At 44.1% G+C, this 16,996-nt stretch overlaps 1 protein-coding gene and 1 long non-coding RNA gene across 4 annotated transcripts; one reads left to right on the top strand and one right to left on the bottom strand.

The window, feature by feature from the left end:
- Window positions 1-725: 725 nt before the first annotated feature.
- Window positions 726-7,745, bottom strand: LOC100841633 (putative NAD kinase 3). Of its 2 annotated transcripts, XM_010233161.3 has the most exons (12): window positions 7,592-7,745; window positions 6,230-6,401; window positions 5,996-6,124; window positions 5,469-5,650; window positions 4,966-5,079; window positions 4,762-4,856; window positions 4,494-4,600; window positions 3,623-3,696; window positions 2,747-2,851; window positions 2,123-2,201; window positions 1,451-1,758; window positions 726-1,313 (listed from the first exon to the last, which is right to left on the bottom strand). In XM_010233161.3, exons 1-12 carry the CDS (start codon window positions 7,670-7,672, stop codon window positions 1,008-1,010), a joined length of 1,752 nt encoding a protein of 583 aa, XP_010231463.1. In that variant the 5' UTR covers window positions 7,673-7,745; the 3' UTR covers window positions 726-1,007. The 2 variants fall into 2 exon arrangements, with proteins under 2 accessions (XP_010231463.1, XP_003568558.1); XM_003568510.4 differs by lacking the exon at window positions 2,747-2,851.
- A 1,227-nt stretch (window positions 7,746-8,972) lies between these two features.
- On the top strand, window positions 8,973-15,459 carry LOC100841938. Of its 2 annotated transcripts, XR_001405751.2 has the most exons (5): window positions 8,973-11,749; window positions 11,815-11,874; window positions 11,959-12,172; window positions 14,396-14,826; window positions 14,944-15,459. It is a non-coding gene; the product is annotated as an uncharacterized LOC100841938 (long non-coding RNA). The 2 variants fall into 2 exon arrangements; XR_002963974.1 differs by lacking the exons at window positions 14,396-14,826; window positions 14,944-15,459 and adding an exon at window positions 14,054-14,138.
- The last annotated feature ends 1,537 nt before the right edge of the window (window positions 15,460-16,996 follow it).

The raw sequence follows: 16,996 nt of genomic DNA, 5'->3' as shown, positions 1-16,996 counted from the left end.
AGTGTTATTAGACGAACCGATGGGGTTTGGGCGTTTCGGGCGAAGTGGACGGACGTGCGCCGGATAGGGCTCTCGCTCGGACCGGACGCGGCACCGCCGGGCTCGGCGTGGAGATAAAAGGAAGTCCTGATTTGGGGGGCGGGCGAGAGCGAGACCCGTGCCGAGGGGCGCGAAGCAGCGGGACAGGTGTGCGGTGGCCGCGGAGGGGGCTCGTCTCTCGTCTGGGGAAGAAAGGTGTGTGGCTGCGCTTCTCTTGGCTGGGTAACTGGGTTGGAATATAGGCTACGTACGCTTCTGGCGCAAAATGGTTTGCTGCGGCAGGTTGCTTCGGTTTTTTCAGCATCCATTCCAGGTGAGAGTGAGACCAGCGAGTCCGATTGACGACGGGCCGACTTCCGTTATTCCCCCGATGATTGTGTGTGACGCTTGCCTTCTTGCGCTAGCTTGCCAGCTTTCAAAAGAGCGATTACACGGATGATAAATTGGTGAGAACCGGCGCAACAGCCTAGGGGGACGAGGCAGCTTGCCGAGTCGCGGTATTTTTCAGTGCGCGCGCTTGCGCCCGATTGGATGGCTGGTTTGCCGGCATACTCCAAGTTTCAGCTGGCTGGCATGCTCAGTCCATGCAACATCTACTCATCAGTGTTTGGACTTCGGGCACGCACAATCCCCAGTCCAATCAGGTCCTATGACATTGTATTTTCGCCTTAATCTCTCTTCTTTCGGGATATAAGAAGCAAGGAAGAAATCCGCTCGTTATTGCCGCCGTAGTTCACACGAGACTGACACCATAATATGTACCCACATACCTTTTTAATGCCTAGTGTATATAGAACGTAATAATCACGTAAATCGGTAAAGGACCCGTTCAAGAACCGAACTAACACCAGAGCATGCTACGTCTGCTCCGTTTTTTGTTGGGCTGCGACTGCGAGGAGATGCTTTGAAATATCACACATCTCAGGCTCAGCCACGACACATGCTGCCGTGCAATTAAACTTGGTCGATCACGCAGCAGGGCCATCCAACGATTGGCTCTTCCTGAGGTTCCAGTGGAGGCCCTCGTGGATGCTCCGTAGAAAGTCCGTCGTGGAGTCCACCAGGCAAGCTGTGGGCACAGGCCAAGGAGATATGCTGCAGATGAGCGCGTCCCCTGGTCCTAGCTGAATCCTACCCTTGCCATCGAAGGATGCCCATGCTTGCCCTCTGCTGTTGAATGGTATTTGCACGCGCAGAGTAACATATTCCGGCAGTATCAAGGGCCGAAATGACAACGAGTGAGGGCAGATTGGTGTGAACAGGATCCCTGGGACCTGCATGTACCGGCAAAACATAGCATCAGAGTTGCACTATATATGGACAACTTAAATGAGAAACCGAGAAATAAAAAACGCTCGCTCAAGAACCAACGGTTAAACATCCAGGAATTTTATGTAGAGTAAAGGTAAACCTGGGGATGAACCATCGATCCTCCAGCTGCCAATGAGTATGCTGTGCTTCCTGATGTCGTTGATATTATTAGCCCATCTCCTTGTACGCATGTAACAAAAGAACTATCACAGTAACATTCTAAGTAGGTAAGGTAAGATGACATTCCACGGTCAATTGTAATTTCATTTAGCACTATAATTGGTTCCTCAGTCTCAACTTCATCCTTAGCCGCATCACGGATTACTTGACACTGCAGACGGCTCCTTAGCGTTATGGTAAATGGTCTTTTCAGTACATTGCCCAAGCATTCACGATACTGCTCGCTTGCTTAGCTCAAGTTAAGGACAAACGTATAATTATGGTGGGTGAGCATAGAGCATAAAGCTCTGCTGAGTAAAAAAAATGATGATGTATTACTGACAGATAGATACACTGGTAGTCTGGCACAAAGTATGTAAGCACCCTAGTATAGACATTTTATAGTAACTATGAATTCATGTGAATCTCTGAGACTCTGAGAGCAAACATGTCAGTTATTCTGCTATGGGCAGTTGCATACAGAACCAAATGTACAATGGATCTGCTACCCAGAGTTGACAAGGTAGAAGTGCAATATTCAAATATTAATGTAATGACAAACGTAAAACAGACATACAGTTTAGCAACATGGCTATCGAGTATTCAAGGATACGGAAGGGAGTCATGAAGCCCAATGATCCAAGAGAGAAGGCAACGACTGGGGGAACTGGTCCTCTGAACAATGATGCAGCCTGTTTAAGAGATGTTTCAAGTCACTATCTAGCTTAAGGAGATCATAAAACAAGCCGTACATTCTGAAAATTTTGGAGAACAAAACAAGGTATAAGAACGCTTGACCTCCCGACAGGGCTCCCTGAGAGTGTGTAGCCTAGGTGTCCAGTTTTTTGTTTTGGTTCCCCTTGTTGTTTTTTCCTTTTGTTTTTTGGTTCGGTGTTTCTAAGACTTGCGCCTGGCACTTTCCTCTAGTGCAAAATGACACATAATTAGGTGTGTTCGAGGAAAAAAAAACAAGACATAAGTTGTTTCAACATAACACAGGTGGCATTTTGGTTATGGAGTTATTCAAGATTAGGATATTCTTCAACTTATACTACCAACTGTAATAGCTAGATTGGAGAAGGTTATGAGATATGCGCAAGTAGAAGTTATGGGAAAAAAATCTGAACACGTATAGTTTGCTTATCCTTTTTTGAAGTTATACTGTAAGAGTTGCGTGATTGCAGTCCGACAATATATAGATATATAATTTTCACAAAGTGAGACACCAAAGTGCAACCTTCGAGGATCGAGCTCTGGTGGCTGCCAGCACACCTGGCTGGCTGACCACCCAAGCTATGCTTGGTTCTCTTTGCTTATCCTTTAGTCCTTCAATTTCAGCAATCTTCCCAAAGTTGCCACACAAACCATGTTAGCATGGTGCTTCATAAAATCTAACACAGCACATGGGTCCGATTGACCAAAGATAAGGTGACTGAGCTATGTGTATATGTGCATTTATTACTATTAAAATTGTATCAAACAAGAACTCAGTGAGTCAGTGCTATTATTCGCAGAACTAAACTTGCTCACAATTGACAATGCCTAAAAAGGGTTAATTGTTGCCACAAAGAAATCAACCGTCATCTTAGTGGAAAAATAAAAAATCACTCTCCAATGGCTGTTAACTTTGAAATGTACACAATCATCTTCTTCAACATCTTGCACTTGAGTGATGCTTAACAGTGTGGGTACTTTCCTCAAAGTTCCTCTTATTAAGCTTATTCAATCATCTATCTTCCAAACCTCTTCTACCCACATAGCTTGTGTGTATTTGCATATATATGATAGTTACTCGGTTTCCTTCATGTTATATGCAACTGATCCTAATTTTGTTATTGCGTTAACAGAACCTGGAAAGAAATACAGTTTCATAATCGTGAAGCTACAGAACAACTCCAATCATTTGGTTATCCTTACTCTGTGAGGAAAATAACAGGAGAGGGGAAACACATCATTTCTTCTAATTTATGCAACATTGTAGGCCTGTAGGGAAAACTATTTATATCTCGGTATGTTTTATTAAAAGGCTGAACTAACCAAAAGAGCTTAAGGTGTCAAACTAACCACACAACATCCAGATTCAATAAATTGTCACAATACTTGAGCTGCATACCCACAAAACAGTTCCATCACCGCCAAGAGTTACAATGAGATCAACCTTTGTGTGCAATGTCTTCATTTCCTGGTCTATCAAATATTTCTGATTAGCTGAGCACTAGAAAAAGGTTATATGTGACTAAAACAGTAAAATCAATGATATCATAAATCATCAATAAAAGAAGTACAGAAGAACTTTACTGAATATAATTAGTTAATTTCATCAATGAAAAAGGAAATGCTTAATAATTAATAAATGAGTACTCACGCATTAGCACTTAGAAGCAAGTCGGTAACAATTATAGTGAGTATTGAGAATCTAAGGAGCATGTTTGTGTGAGATAACTTGTTTATTGTTGTCATTTTTGTGTGAGATAACTTGTTTACACCAAGACTACCAAGAACAAAGCTCCTTCGAATCTCAATACTCACAGTTCCTACTGTAATGGCTAGTGGCTCTAGTAGCAACTCCTCAGGTCCTGAGTTTGACTCCCCTTGGGAGCGAATTCCAGGCTGGGGTTAAAAAATCCTCTCATCTGTCCCGCGCCTGAAGCGCATCTCAGATCCGGCTCGGTCTCACACGGGCTACAGTGATCGCTCTGTATGGGTGGGGCAGGGGTTCGGGGGTTCTCGATCTGCGTGAGAAGGTCTTCTTCTTAGCACAATGCCCAGGGGTGGCTTTTACCCCTTGCAGGTCGAGTTTTTTTTTTTATAAAGATGTTTGTACAAACGCATTTCCCTTACTCATACGAAAGAATAATTGCTCGAGGTAACTAGATCTCATACCAATGTTACCAGTTAAAAGCATGAGAGAAATTTAGGTGCTTGAGTGTTGACAATGAGATGGTACAAGAGTACACCTGGGCTCTACACTAAAAAACACTTACCATTATCCCATGTCTGAATAAAGTTGAAGTATGAATCTTCAGTCACTAGTTCCTTGCTAACTCGTGGCTCTACAAAGATGTTCATATTATTATGTTCTTTAAGCCATCTGCAAAAAATGCACACAACACTCAGGACATATGAGCAACGATATTATACAACACAGTTTCACACAACATAAGTAGGAGAAATAAGGACTATGTGTAATACAGAAATCGAGATAATTTATATTAGTGAAAAATAATCACGATAAGCAGCAAGGAAACATACCGAATCATTTCAGAACAGAGAGTATGCACAGCACTAGAATTAGGTTTAGTCACAAAAAGAACTGTTTGTGGAGGGGATTCCCATTTTAACAAAATCTGTAAGCACAGTATTTGTGGACATGAAAAAAGATGCAGCAACAATGAGATTATATCAACAAAAATGATATTCTGCTCAAAATGGATCAAACTGAGCAAAAAGGGCTACCTGCTTATTGCTGCGTTCTGCGGTTGTTATATCCCCTTTTTCAAAGGACACAAAATCATGCTTGTGCTGACCGCTCTTATCCCCATTGAGTCCCCATGAAAGCCTAAATGGTGCCTGCAAATATAAGGAAAAAGAACTTTCTAATAAAAGAATACATTTTCTTCTTCCAACTGTACCAAAAGATGAAAGGCGTTCCTGTTAATTGTGCATCACAAACAAAATGTCACAGAAAACTGCTTGTGATTATCAGTTATCAGGGAAGTTCTTCTCCGATAGATTGAACAATCAAAGGTAAGCTATAACCAGAAGTTTAATGTGCAAAAAGTTCAATGGGTTTTATTGCTCTGACTAGATAAACAATATGCTGATAACTAGAACCACAATCCCAGAAATGGATAGCAATACATTTAAACAGTAGTTAAAGATTGACAAGGTTCTACTACTTCCTAAAATGTAAGCAGCATCCTCATGTGTCAGATTAGGTGAATCTTGAAAATAAATACCTTTTGTCCAACAATCTTATCATCATCTGATTTTCGGTTAGGTCCAGGACATTGGTCCTGGAGAATTTGACGTGAACAGATCCCATGGTTTCCGCAACAGCCTGCTTGATCAGCTGAGGCAGTCTCCAGTGTCAGTTTACTAGCCAAATGCTCTAGCTTATCCTTAACACAGTTGCTGCAGCCTGCACATATTATAGTTTCAGCATCATTTTTCTTGTCAGAATCAAGTGCATGGTAGGACTGTAGGAGAGTGATTATTTTATTAACTTGATGGACAATATCCTAATGTATGTCCAATCATGTTCTTAGTGGGCTATGAAAATTGATGTGCATGAGTCATAAACTATGTTTACAGGCTTCTTTAGAAATTTCATTAACGTTCTGCGCATAGAAGGTAGAACTTCAGTACACATACAGGAGGCTGATCGAATGGTAATATATCATATATGAAAATATGACATCAAGATGTTTTGAAGTATTATTTGATAATACTAGCATAATACAAGCTCAAATTGTGTAAAGCAGACCTTTAATTAAACTGTGATGCTTGTGTGCCTTGACTGCCTTCTCTAATTCATACTTGCGCTTCCACTCTGCTGCCTCTGCTTGAGCAGCAGCTTTCCCTTCTGCAACTTGCCGCAGTGCTTTTGCAACAGCTTTGAATTGCAAATTATATTAAGCACATGAACATATAAGCATTATATAGTAGAGTGACAGACTTCAAATGATGTCAAGTATTTCTACTAGTATTAGTTTATTACTTCTCATAGCCTCAGCGAACTCAACAAGGTGATCATCAGTTGACTCGATAGGAGTTTGAGGAAGAAATGCATAAGCCGCCTTCTCTGATTCCATAGAACCAACTGTAGTGATGGAGCCATTTTCAGCTTGATACGAGGCAGCTACACTAAGGTCTATTCTCTCATCACAGGCCTGCAATATTATATAGAATACACCTCATTAGGCAACACAAAATCTGACAGACCACTAAAATCAGATCACTGTCTAGAGTATGTCTTCTTTTTGTAAATCTAGAATTTGTCTTTTAAACGATGGTCATATAGACAACAGCGATATCCTCAGCAAAATGAAAAACACGGTTTATTTCAGTGACTGGAAAGTCTTAGTTTGCATCATATCATGATATCTGTGAAAACCATACAAAAATTGGATAATATTATAGAAAAAGCAGAAGATTTTGGGAAAACATTGAGGGTGGGGTTAATTTGATATATGCAACTGCAATCCTTCGAAAAACTTGACTACAAATCTACAGATTCTTCGAAACATGCGACTACAAATGGGTCGAAAGATGGGAATTGCAGTGCTATTTTTTGAATTCGCAAAAATTGCAGTGGCATATATCAAATTAACCCTTGAGAGTGTGTGTTTTTAGCTGTACATCTAGCAATAGTTATGCAAGCTGGTAATGCACCAAATTGTATTGCCTCTACATAATATATAACATCCATCGTATTCAATGCCAGCTCACACTGTTTTAATCTCAGAATCCTTTCAACGGTGCATCAGTCACTATGTGGCAATGCTCAACATGATTGCACCGCATACGGCATATCTTCTCCAGAGTGTCAAAGATGAGTATTTTAGGAGTTTAGCTCAACCCATAGAAAAGGAATAAAGAACTTAAGGGTGTAATATTTTCAAATATTACAAAGGTAGAACAATTGCCAGTCAGACCTGATGCACATGTATTGGAATTGGCCTCATAACTAAAAAATGGGGATTAGATTGGACGAACTGAGCTAACTGCACAATTGTTTGTCTACCGTATAATCAGCAACACGGCGTGGCGCCGAGCATGTTGTTCCTGGCCAAAATCTCACGAACTAAAATCTTCACAATGCCCAAATCAATAATTATCAAATAAAAATTCCCGCTAGCATCCATCAGAGCTCAAAAAGGTAAAATCAGCACAATTCCGAGCATCACTGACATCACTAAGGGCATCGATTCCTCGCATTGATCATACCTTTCGAAGCAGCTAAACTCATCAGTTAAATTCGTTCTTCAAAAAATGCCTAAAATTCCGGTGATCCAACAAATCTACCCTAACAGACAGGCAGATTTGGAAGAAAATCTTAGCGAAACCTGAAGAAGGCTACCTTCGGTTGGGTCTCGTCCGCGGACATGGCTGCGTGATCCAACCCCTTTCCCCTCCTTTCCGCTGTTCTCCACTTCTCCATCTGTCAGTCGATAGTGCTGTTCGGTTGAGGAGATGAGCCGTGAAGTTCCGCCTCTGGTCTGGACTCTATGTTGTACGAGCATTTATGGCTTGTGGGCTCCCGAGCCCGACTGCCCGAGCGTTGGAGAGCTACTCCAGCCGGCCCAACTAGCCTCCACCCTAACCAGCCCGTCACCAACCTACGGCCCACGTTTTCTCTCGTCTGTTTTTTCTTTCTTTTTGGGCCACCCTCACTGCCCTGGCCCATCTTGTGGCCGATCGTTCAGCACGAGCGCCGCCATCCTTCCTCCCAACAAAAAAAGAGCGCCGCCTTCCTTCTTCCTCGGTCGCTCGACCAAGGCAGCTCGCACGCCGCCGGCCGTTTCCAGTGCCCGCCGCCCACTAAATCCCATCGATCGACCATTTTTTCTTCGAAAAGACACCGGAGAATCAATACCCATTCACTCACGACCTAATTTAGGCTTTTAATCATCTTCCCTCCCTTAATCCCCATTTGCAACCGACGCGCGGTTGCGCCCCGAATGCCGGCCATCGGCATCTACCTCCCGATCCCCCTCTCCGCGCTGCAAAATACGAGTCCTAGAGCGTCATCCAGAGCTTTTGGCTCTGCTCTTTCGAACTCATCTCCTAATTTGATCGACGAACACCATCTACCTCCTCTATGAGGTTGTGCGAGCAATTGATACCGTTGGACGCGCCATCCCTGAAACCATGTCGCCGCCGTTGTCGGAGCACTGGTACCGTTGTCGCCATCCCTGATCTTGTCCTTATCATAGTGATGGTATCATTTTATTCTAGAAATTGTTTGTCGTAGTTGCATCGTCTAGATTGCATATTTATGTCTTAACTAGTCTCATATTCTTTCTAGGATTGTTGTTATGTGTATGTGTAGAGAAGGCTTGTTGTGAGGTACGTATAGGCCATAGTGTGATTTATACTAGAAGTAGTGTCCTGTCAGATGTTGACTCATGCCATGGTATGTTAGCCTTTGACCGTGTGATGCTAGAATTTATTTATTATTGCCTAGACAGAGGTTCTCGTTTGGTGCAGTTAGTCTATGCTTTATGTTATACTCCCTCCGTCCCATAACACGCACGCATGCCTAGAGTATGCTTCTTAACAAAAAGTATACCATTAGATTCGTTATCGAAAGAACTTTCTAATATATAACTTTTTAATTATTTAATTAGCTAAATTGACGATCTAGAAATGCGTGCGTGCCTCATATTATGCGACGGAGGGAGTAGTTAATTAGCAAAAGAACCCGTGTGTTGCTACGGAACAACGAAAAATTGTATCAAAACGTCAAATTAAATATTGATGTGTTTCATGAGCACATATGTATATAGCGATTATGATATGTTTATTTTCGTGAGCTATACTCTGGTCTCTTTTTCTCTTTTTCACATGTCTTATTTATATATTTCTCCTTGCCCTACTCTCCTATTACTTCTACTCCGTACTTTATTTCTCAAATCTCTTCTCCCAATTTCTCGCTCTCGCTCTCACTGTCCTTTCCATCCACCCTGAGTGCAAACTCCGCCTCTCCCTGTCCCGATTCATCCCGCCACCAAACATCACACCGCCATGCGCGGCCGCCCGCTTGTGCGCACCGCCTCCGCCCGTAGATTCCCGCCGCCCGTCCACTCCCGCGCGCCGTCTACTCCCACTTGCCGCCAGGTACGCCTGTGCGCCGCCCACACATCGCGTCCGGCCACTGGTCGCCGCGCACCACTACCCGTCCGTAGGGCCACCGATGGCTCGCGCCGACGCGGTCCTTGCTGCCTTGCGCAAGGCAACCGCCATCCCGGCCTCAGGCTCGTCCTATTGACGTCCAAGTCCCGCGGGGAGCCACCGGCGCGCACAAGCCGTGGAGGCGGCGGTCAGAGCGCGCAACGGAGCAGCGGGTCCGCAGCCGCCTTCCGCACACAGACGCCGCCGACGTGCACGAGCTGGTGGAGGCGACAAGAGCGGCGGCGGGCGAGATCCGAAGGGCGGCGGCGAGTTCCGGATCGGGCAGGGGGTGGGGGTGAGATTCGTAGGAGAGGAGGAGGAGCGACGAGGGCTCTGTTGGTTTTTCTTTTTTCTTTTTTGGGAGGTACGTGTTTTTTCTGCGCTTGAAGACTGCGGGAGCTGGGATTAAAAGACACGTGGGGACATTGATGGCAGATTCATAATTTCAGTGAAGTGACGTACCGCGACGTCCATACCATCACCACCAACTCCAATTTAATATATTGGTATAGATTCGTGCCCCTGTGCCCCCTGTTACTCGTTATCTTGCTTGCACGCTTAAGACTATCATACCCAGGCCAAAAGATGTTGCCTTCGGTGATTGTCAATTTGAATTTGGGCAACTATATTCAAAAGACAGATGGATACAAGTTCACCTGTATCTGCTAGACTATAGTATAGTTTTTTTTCTCGTGTTTTTTTATAAAATGTGTTTAAATGATTAGATGTTCCAGCTTTCAACTGAGCCGTTTATTTGAGATCTAATGGCTGTGATCAGAAGTTAATAAGTTTTCACTAAATAGAGGTTTTCACGCCGAGCTAAATATTTAACTGTGATTCCAGTGCCCAGTTCTCTGTGCTCTTCATGTCAGTAGTTTGGCTGCTATATAGTGATAATCCATGTGGCAATTATTGTACTGATCATATCATTACGCAAGGACAATTTAAGGGGCTTTTAAACTTCAGTGCGAGAGAAAAATGTGGTTGGCCTTAGGATCTGCTCCATGGAGTTTTGTTTTTGGTCCTTGCAGCTACTAGCCTACTATCTGGTGTTCTGGTGTGCTATTATTTAATAGATAATAGTTTCATTTATTTGCATTGCTTCTGAGCGAGCTTAGTCTCTTTTTTAGACCTTTGCACCATTTGCTCAACCATTGTCCAGTTTTTGCAGGTTTAATGTGTTAATTCTCTGCTCCAATGAGCAGGCCAAAGTTGTTGCTTTTCTTAGGTAACATAGATATATGTTTAGTTAAGAAAATGAATGTGTCCGAAAAGATATAAGTTTATTTAGGAAGAGGTTAGTTTAAATAGGAAAATAAATATGTAGTTTATTAGGAAAGTGGGATTCTATTCTTAGCTGTCAAGTCGAGTTTTACATATAGAAGGGTCACCATGTACTCATAACATAAGAACAAAGTTGTTCGGGCTTGGCTTTGTAACCCTTTGTAGTGTGTCTTAACATGTGCTAAGGGAGAAAAGAGGGCAGAGCTATCTTTTCTTAAAATTTTACTCCTTGTTTACAAATAATGAACTACAATAAATGAAATATGTGAGGGTTGAGCTCCTGAGTTTATGTAGGTTTTTGTAATGGTCATTGCCTTTTTGCAGAATTTAGCACTTTTTAAATTTTATATGAATGGATTCGATGAAATATTGAAATTTGATTACAACCACCAGAGTTATTGCTATGCTTCATCTTAAGTAGTAATGATTTTCAATGATACTAATTTCTATTATATGAGAAGTCTGTGTTCTTACAAAACTTTACCTGTCATGAATTGTTTAGATTTCGTTGGATAACTCACTTCAGATTTTTTTTCCAAACATTTCTGTCATTTATATTTCTTAAGATACATGGGAGCTGCAATTTGTGTATCAAGCCACAACAAACATTTAAATATAAACAACCGGCCAGTGATATACACTTGTTTTATTTTTTTAGACAACAAATCCGATTGTTTTCGCATAATAGGTAATACATTAGCAGACATGTGTAATTCTGGAAAGGGAGTCGGGGTAACCACCCGGGGAAGGTACCCTCTTTGGCGGTAATCCATAATACCCCGTAATAAAGATTGGTCCTTAAGCCTATAGACTGTGCGGTCATGATTTCAACATACTTATATGCTCATTCTCATGAAACGCATGATGTGCTCTGACTCCATTGAAGCTGTGGTGCGGAGAAGAGGTAAGCTGACGCTCTGCCTATGTAGTGATATAAATGAACCTGACAGCAGGCATGCAAATTTTGATGCCTTTACAGATTCAGCCGTTCAGCCCAAACAAACCTGTCTATGAGAGACTTGTTGTGCAAGAGGCAAGCCTGAAAAATATATTGATACAGGTGAGCTGAAAAATATATTACAGTCTCTTTTTACATTCTCATATTACAATTACATTCTTAAGCAGAATGGCTGACAGTTGGTGGCGCATCTCGTCAGAGTTATAATCTTGTCAGTTGTCCCTAAGGTTAGAGCTACCTGATAATAGTAAGGTTTTGTGGGAGCTGACGCTGCAGTCCAGCTTGATATCCCTTGGGTGTACACCTTGCAGGTGTTCCAATAATCTCCCATGGCTCATCTTCCAGCAGCATGCTATTGAGCACCGGGACACCCTCCAGCACTTCTAGCTCTGGGCAATCAGTGATGGTTATGTTCAGCAACATGAAGAGGCCACTGATCTTCTTGAGCTTGGGGCAGTAGAGCACATCTAGTTCCACAACCGAAGGGAAATTCTCCAGAGATGCTAGGATGCTGAGCCCACTCAGGTACATTGTTGTCAGATTATACCTGCCGTTGCTAGCAAGTCCTGGAGGGAGATGGGTGAGCTTGCAGTCCATGATACTGATATGCTCCTGGGCAGGCATGGCCACGGCTTTGCCCTGCTCCTCCTCCCAATCCCAATTTTTCCATCCAGACATACTGCACAGCTCCAGGTTCTTCAGTTTAGGGAACGGTCTGGAAACAAGGGCACCACCATCTCCACTTGCAAGGGTTTGGAAGTCAGGCCCGACATGTTTGATGGCTGGAGCATAGTCGATCGCTAATTCTTCCAAACTCATGATCCCGCACAAACCATTGGGTAGTTGGGTGCAGTAGTCCAGACGCTTCAGCATAATACTCCTCAAGCTCTTAAAGGCGGTCGCAGTGGGCATCCACATCCAATTTGGTAACCGACGACCAAAGTATCCTGACATGTATAGATCCTCCAAGTAACGTGGAGGGCAGAGCTCATCTAATACCGCCTCAATTTGCTGCTGCTCCTTTTCCTTAATCTGTTCTACTTCTTCCCCTCCACATTCTTGTGGCAGTTCAAGTCCAAAAAGCCTAGATGATTCTTGTTGCTAATCATGGCCCTTGCAGCAACTAAACCATCAGGCACATTTTCTAGAACTTGTATTCTAAGAGTTCTAAGATGACAAAGTGTCTCTAACTCTTCTAGGGTGCACCATTCCCCAACCATCTTTGCTGGAAACCCATAAATGGACCTCAAATTTGTTAGTCCACCAAACCCCTTGGGTACAAAATCAACATTGGACCCATCGAAGGAAATATACCTTAAACGCCCCAGTTTCGTAATGCTGTCAGGAAGCTTGTTGAGCTTTGTACAATTGAATAGTCCAATGTGCTCCAGAAATTTCATCTTGTGGATGTCATGTGGCAGCCTAGATATATCTGTCTCATTGAATGACAAGTATCTTAGGTGCCTCAGCTGACACAAATAGTCAACCAACTAGTCACAGTCTGCAAAGTTGATATCCAATGCCCGTAAACTAGCAAAACTAGCAAGTGAAGAACCACCACCAGGCTTAAAGCTGCAGGCTATAACTAATGTCCTTAGTGACTCCAGCTTTTCTAGGGTATCCCACTCTACTATTGAATCAGTTAATTTCATAGATAGACAGCGGATTTTCTGGTTATGTAAAAGAAGACTTCTAATGTCAGTTTGTTCCTTAGAACAACAAGGGCTTCTTCCCTAGCCATAAATTGAGCAAAGAAACGGACAACGTCATGCATGACGTAGACCCATCCGCTCTCAGTTGACTCGTCAGGCTCTAAAAGATTCCTAGCGACTAACTCGCGGTGGTACTCAACTCCTATTTCTTCTCGATCTAGTTGGTTTGACTCTGACCTCTCATCGGGCTGAACAAACCCTTCACTGATCCACATGCTAATAACTATATCCTCTATGAAATCTGAACCCTTAGGGAAAAGGGAGTAGTATAGAAAGCATTGCTTCAGCTCTGGAGATAGATCTTCGCAGCTCAAATGTACCGAGTAGTTCAGTTCCTCCTGTGACCCGTTCTTCCCATTGAAGATTCTTGTTCAGAACAATCTCCCATTCACGTTCACTTGGATGTCTTGTGCTTAAAAGCCCTCCCATCACTTTAATAGCCAGTGGTAAACCATCACATTGTTTAATAAAACATGCGCCTCTGTGATGTGCATTTCTTCGTCCCATACCAATACACCATCGCTGCAGCCCTGTGAAAATGCTGCAGTATATATGTTTTGTCTATGCATTTCAAGTGCATCTGCTTTTATGTTTTGCTTCTCCATTGTGAGATGTTGCCCATCTAGAATGAATGATAGACTTTGCTTCTTATGCAGTACTCCTATATAACTCCCATGAACCTTTTGTTCTTCAGATGTGCGTACCAGGGCCATGTTTCAGTTGCTGGATCCAGGTTTTGTGTGCCTGCTATTTTCATGTTTCAGTGAAAATGCTCAAAAGGCAAGATTGCTTCTACTTCCTGTAGAAAACATGGTTAGGGTGCACTCATATGCATTAGTTCGCCTCGCTGAATCGAATTTTTATTTATGTGCCCACAGGGTTGGTAAAATCAAAGTGATTGCCCCCCAGTCACTTGATGCAGGGACATACGTTCTTGCTGGAGAGACCTCATTAAGGTCAACTCCATTTATTTGGCTTGGAGACAGCCTCTCAACCTCAGCAGTACACAAACTAATTGAACATTTTACTTTCACAGAGCAAGGTGGGGTGGTTGGTTTTCCTGGAGTGGTGGTGGCGTATACTGCTGGTTAACTGGTGATGGGAATGGGAGTAGGAAGAGGAGGCGAGCCAACGGCATGGACTTGGGGGGCAATTTTGGCGACTGGTGGGTGGGGATTGGACTGGATTGGGAGACACGCGTGGACAAGTGTGGACTGTCTGCTAAATTTACTTTCTGTAATTTAATGCTAGAGGACCAAATTCTCTTTGGTCTTGAATTATATGGATACTGTACACTGCAAGAGGCAAGCGAGTGTTAAGGACGAGGGAGAAGAACCGTGGAGAGCACCTCTTCCTTTCAATTCTGGGCGTGGATTACCGCCGGATTATTCAGACAAAAATGAAAGGGAAGAGGAGAAGAACTGTCGAGGGCACCAACTACGCCTACTGGTTTTCGTCAAAAATAAGGTACTCCCTCTGATCCATATTAATTGTTTCAAATTTGCCGAAATATGGATGTATCTATGCTTAAAAAGCGTCTAATACATGTAATATTTCGACAACTAATATGAATCGTTGACTCAGTACTGAGCACGCACCAACCCCCGCCTGCATGCGTGCGACTGACTCCGGATACGTTGGGACCAAAATAAAAAGGGAAGGGGGAGATGAACCGCTGAAAACACCAACCAGGTTTTGGTAAAAAATAAGGTACTCCGTTCAGTCCATTTTCTCGTAGCTTTCTCTAGATATGCATATATTAGAGCACACTTTTCTTTGAGTGCACAGTAGCAAGTGATTTGGGGTGCATTGGAAACTTTTGGGTGCTAGTCTGAGACCTGGCTCTCCTATACTTTGTGTGAATTGGTGGATTACTCCCTGGCTTCAAAGCTTGTTTTGTGGAAGGCTTATGAGCTATTTGCTGGGCAATATAGAAGTCTCGCAATGTTGTGTGTTTTGAGAAAATGTGTGTTGTGTCGCCCTACGGCAGTTGTATTCTTATTGTTGATTGTTTTTTGTTCAGAGAATTAGAAATTGAAATTTTGGTTTCGATCGAACAATTTTTTATGTCAAATGGAGCAGTTGCTTGTTCTTGTGTCATTGTGTGATATTCTGAATTTCATAGATGGATATGAGTATAATTTCATAGATGGATATGAGTGTACTGTGTGAAATTGTGATTCAACAGTAAAACAATAATGAAGGCAGTGTAACAAGCTTCATATAAGCTGAGAAGAAGGCAATGTTATAGTTTCTGAGAGCTTTCCTAGACAGTAGCTTCAGGGAAATTCAGTTCAGGCGGTTTCACATTGCTTCTGTGTTTCTGTTGTGGAAAAGCAAAAAGCAAACCAAAGGGTATTTCCTAAAGCAAAAAAGCACATAACCAAAGTGCTTTCGGTAGTGCAAATAGCGAAGCTGGTTCTGAAGCGTTGCTTTGGTGTTATTTACTCACTGCCACTCGTAAGTGAGAAACTTTCGCTGCATATTACCCTCGTCCCTCGACCAGAACAGAAATTCTCAAAGCTCTGCGCATGGAGAACATTGTGGGCTGCTGTCAAAAAAGGGCTTGTTGCCGGCGGCATTGCTCCAGCCGAGAAGATCTGTGAGAGCATCTCCAGCCGGCGCTGAAAAATCCATCCATGCCACTCACGTAAATCCAAAAGGTAGCCGCCGCAGCCCAACAATTTAGCCGGCGCTCCCACGCCGCACCCAACTAGCGGGAGGTGGGCGGGGGCTATGGTGGTGCCGGCTGAAGCCGAAAAGCAATGCGGGCCACCCCTATCGGCGAGAGAAATCAGATTTCCCTCTAAATTTTCGCCGGCCTCCCTTTTCCCTCCCTTCCCCTCCCCCCCCCCCCCCCCCCCCGCCTGGACACCCACTCCCGCCATTCCCCCCCCCCCACCCCAATTGTCCACAGACGTTGCCACTGCCCCAACGCCATGGCGCCAAAGAAGTACAGAGCGCCTCTCTCCGTGGCGGCCGGCGAGGCAGAGCCGAAGGGGTCAAGGCTGGAGCATCCGCCTAGGATGAGCGCCACCGACTGGGCCGCGGATTGCACCCATCGCCAAGTCGAGAATGCCATCGCCAAAATAGGGAGAAGAAAGCCGAGAGTAATGCCGCCCTGGCCTAGCAAATGGACTCGCAGAAGGCCGCAGCCACGGCGCAGATGGCTACGACCTTGGCCGGCAAGGCGGCGCCATTGCCTTCCTTCGGGCAGTACTGGAGCGGCGGCAGCTAAGAAAGTTCTTCATCGTCGCCATCGAGCATTTCGCCGGCGTCTTCCCATATGCCCGATGAAAACCATGGGAATGCCATGTCGTCGCTCTCGCGGCTCTCGCAGGGCTACCTCGACACCGATCCACACGGCGGTTTCAACCCAAACACCTTCGTTGCGGATCGTCTCGGCGGATTCAACCCCAAGAACTTTGCCTCACCTCCTCTGCGTTTTGGGCCTCTTTCCTACGCCGGATCTTCGCCATCGGCTGACACTCCGGCAGCTGCAGCCAGGCCGCGCCGAACCCGTAAGGCGGAATGTCACAGGGTGCCCGACATGATCAACGATGGCTACTAGCATGCCCACTATACCTACACCCAAGAAGAAGAGGCTTACGCTCCTCGCCCGATGAGGTCGACGGCG

Source organism: Brachypodium distachyon, chromosome 2 (genome assembly GCF_000005505.3).
Source record: "Brachypodium distachyon strain Bd21 chromosome 2, Brachypodium_distachyon_v3.0, whole genome shotgun sequence".
In the NCBI taxonomy this organism is placed as follows: domain Eukaryota; kingdom Viridiplantae; phylum Streptophyta; class Magnoliopsida; order Poales; family Poaceae; genus Brachypodium; species Brachypodium distachyon.
Note: the sequence above shows the minus strand (reverse complement) of the source record. Positions and strands in the feature narration are given on the sequence as shown.

Bases quoted from the DNA above. Each gene is read 5' to 3' on its own strand.
- LOC100841633 (XM_010233161.3), bottom strand. From the start codon at position 7,672: ATGGAGAAGTGGAGAACAGCGGAAAGGAGGGGAAAGGGGTTGGATCAC. The intron at 5,651-5,995 runs GTCTGCTTTACA...TAATATGTGCAG, and splicing joins GCATCACAGTTTAATTAAAG to GCTGCAGCAACTGTGTTAAG. The intron at 4,857-4,965 runs GTAGCCCTTTTT...CTGTGCTTACAG, and splicing joins CAGAACGCAGCAATAAGCAG to ATTTTGTTAAAATGGGAATC.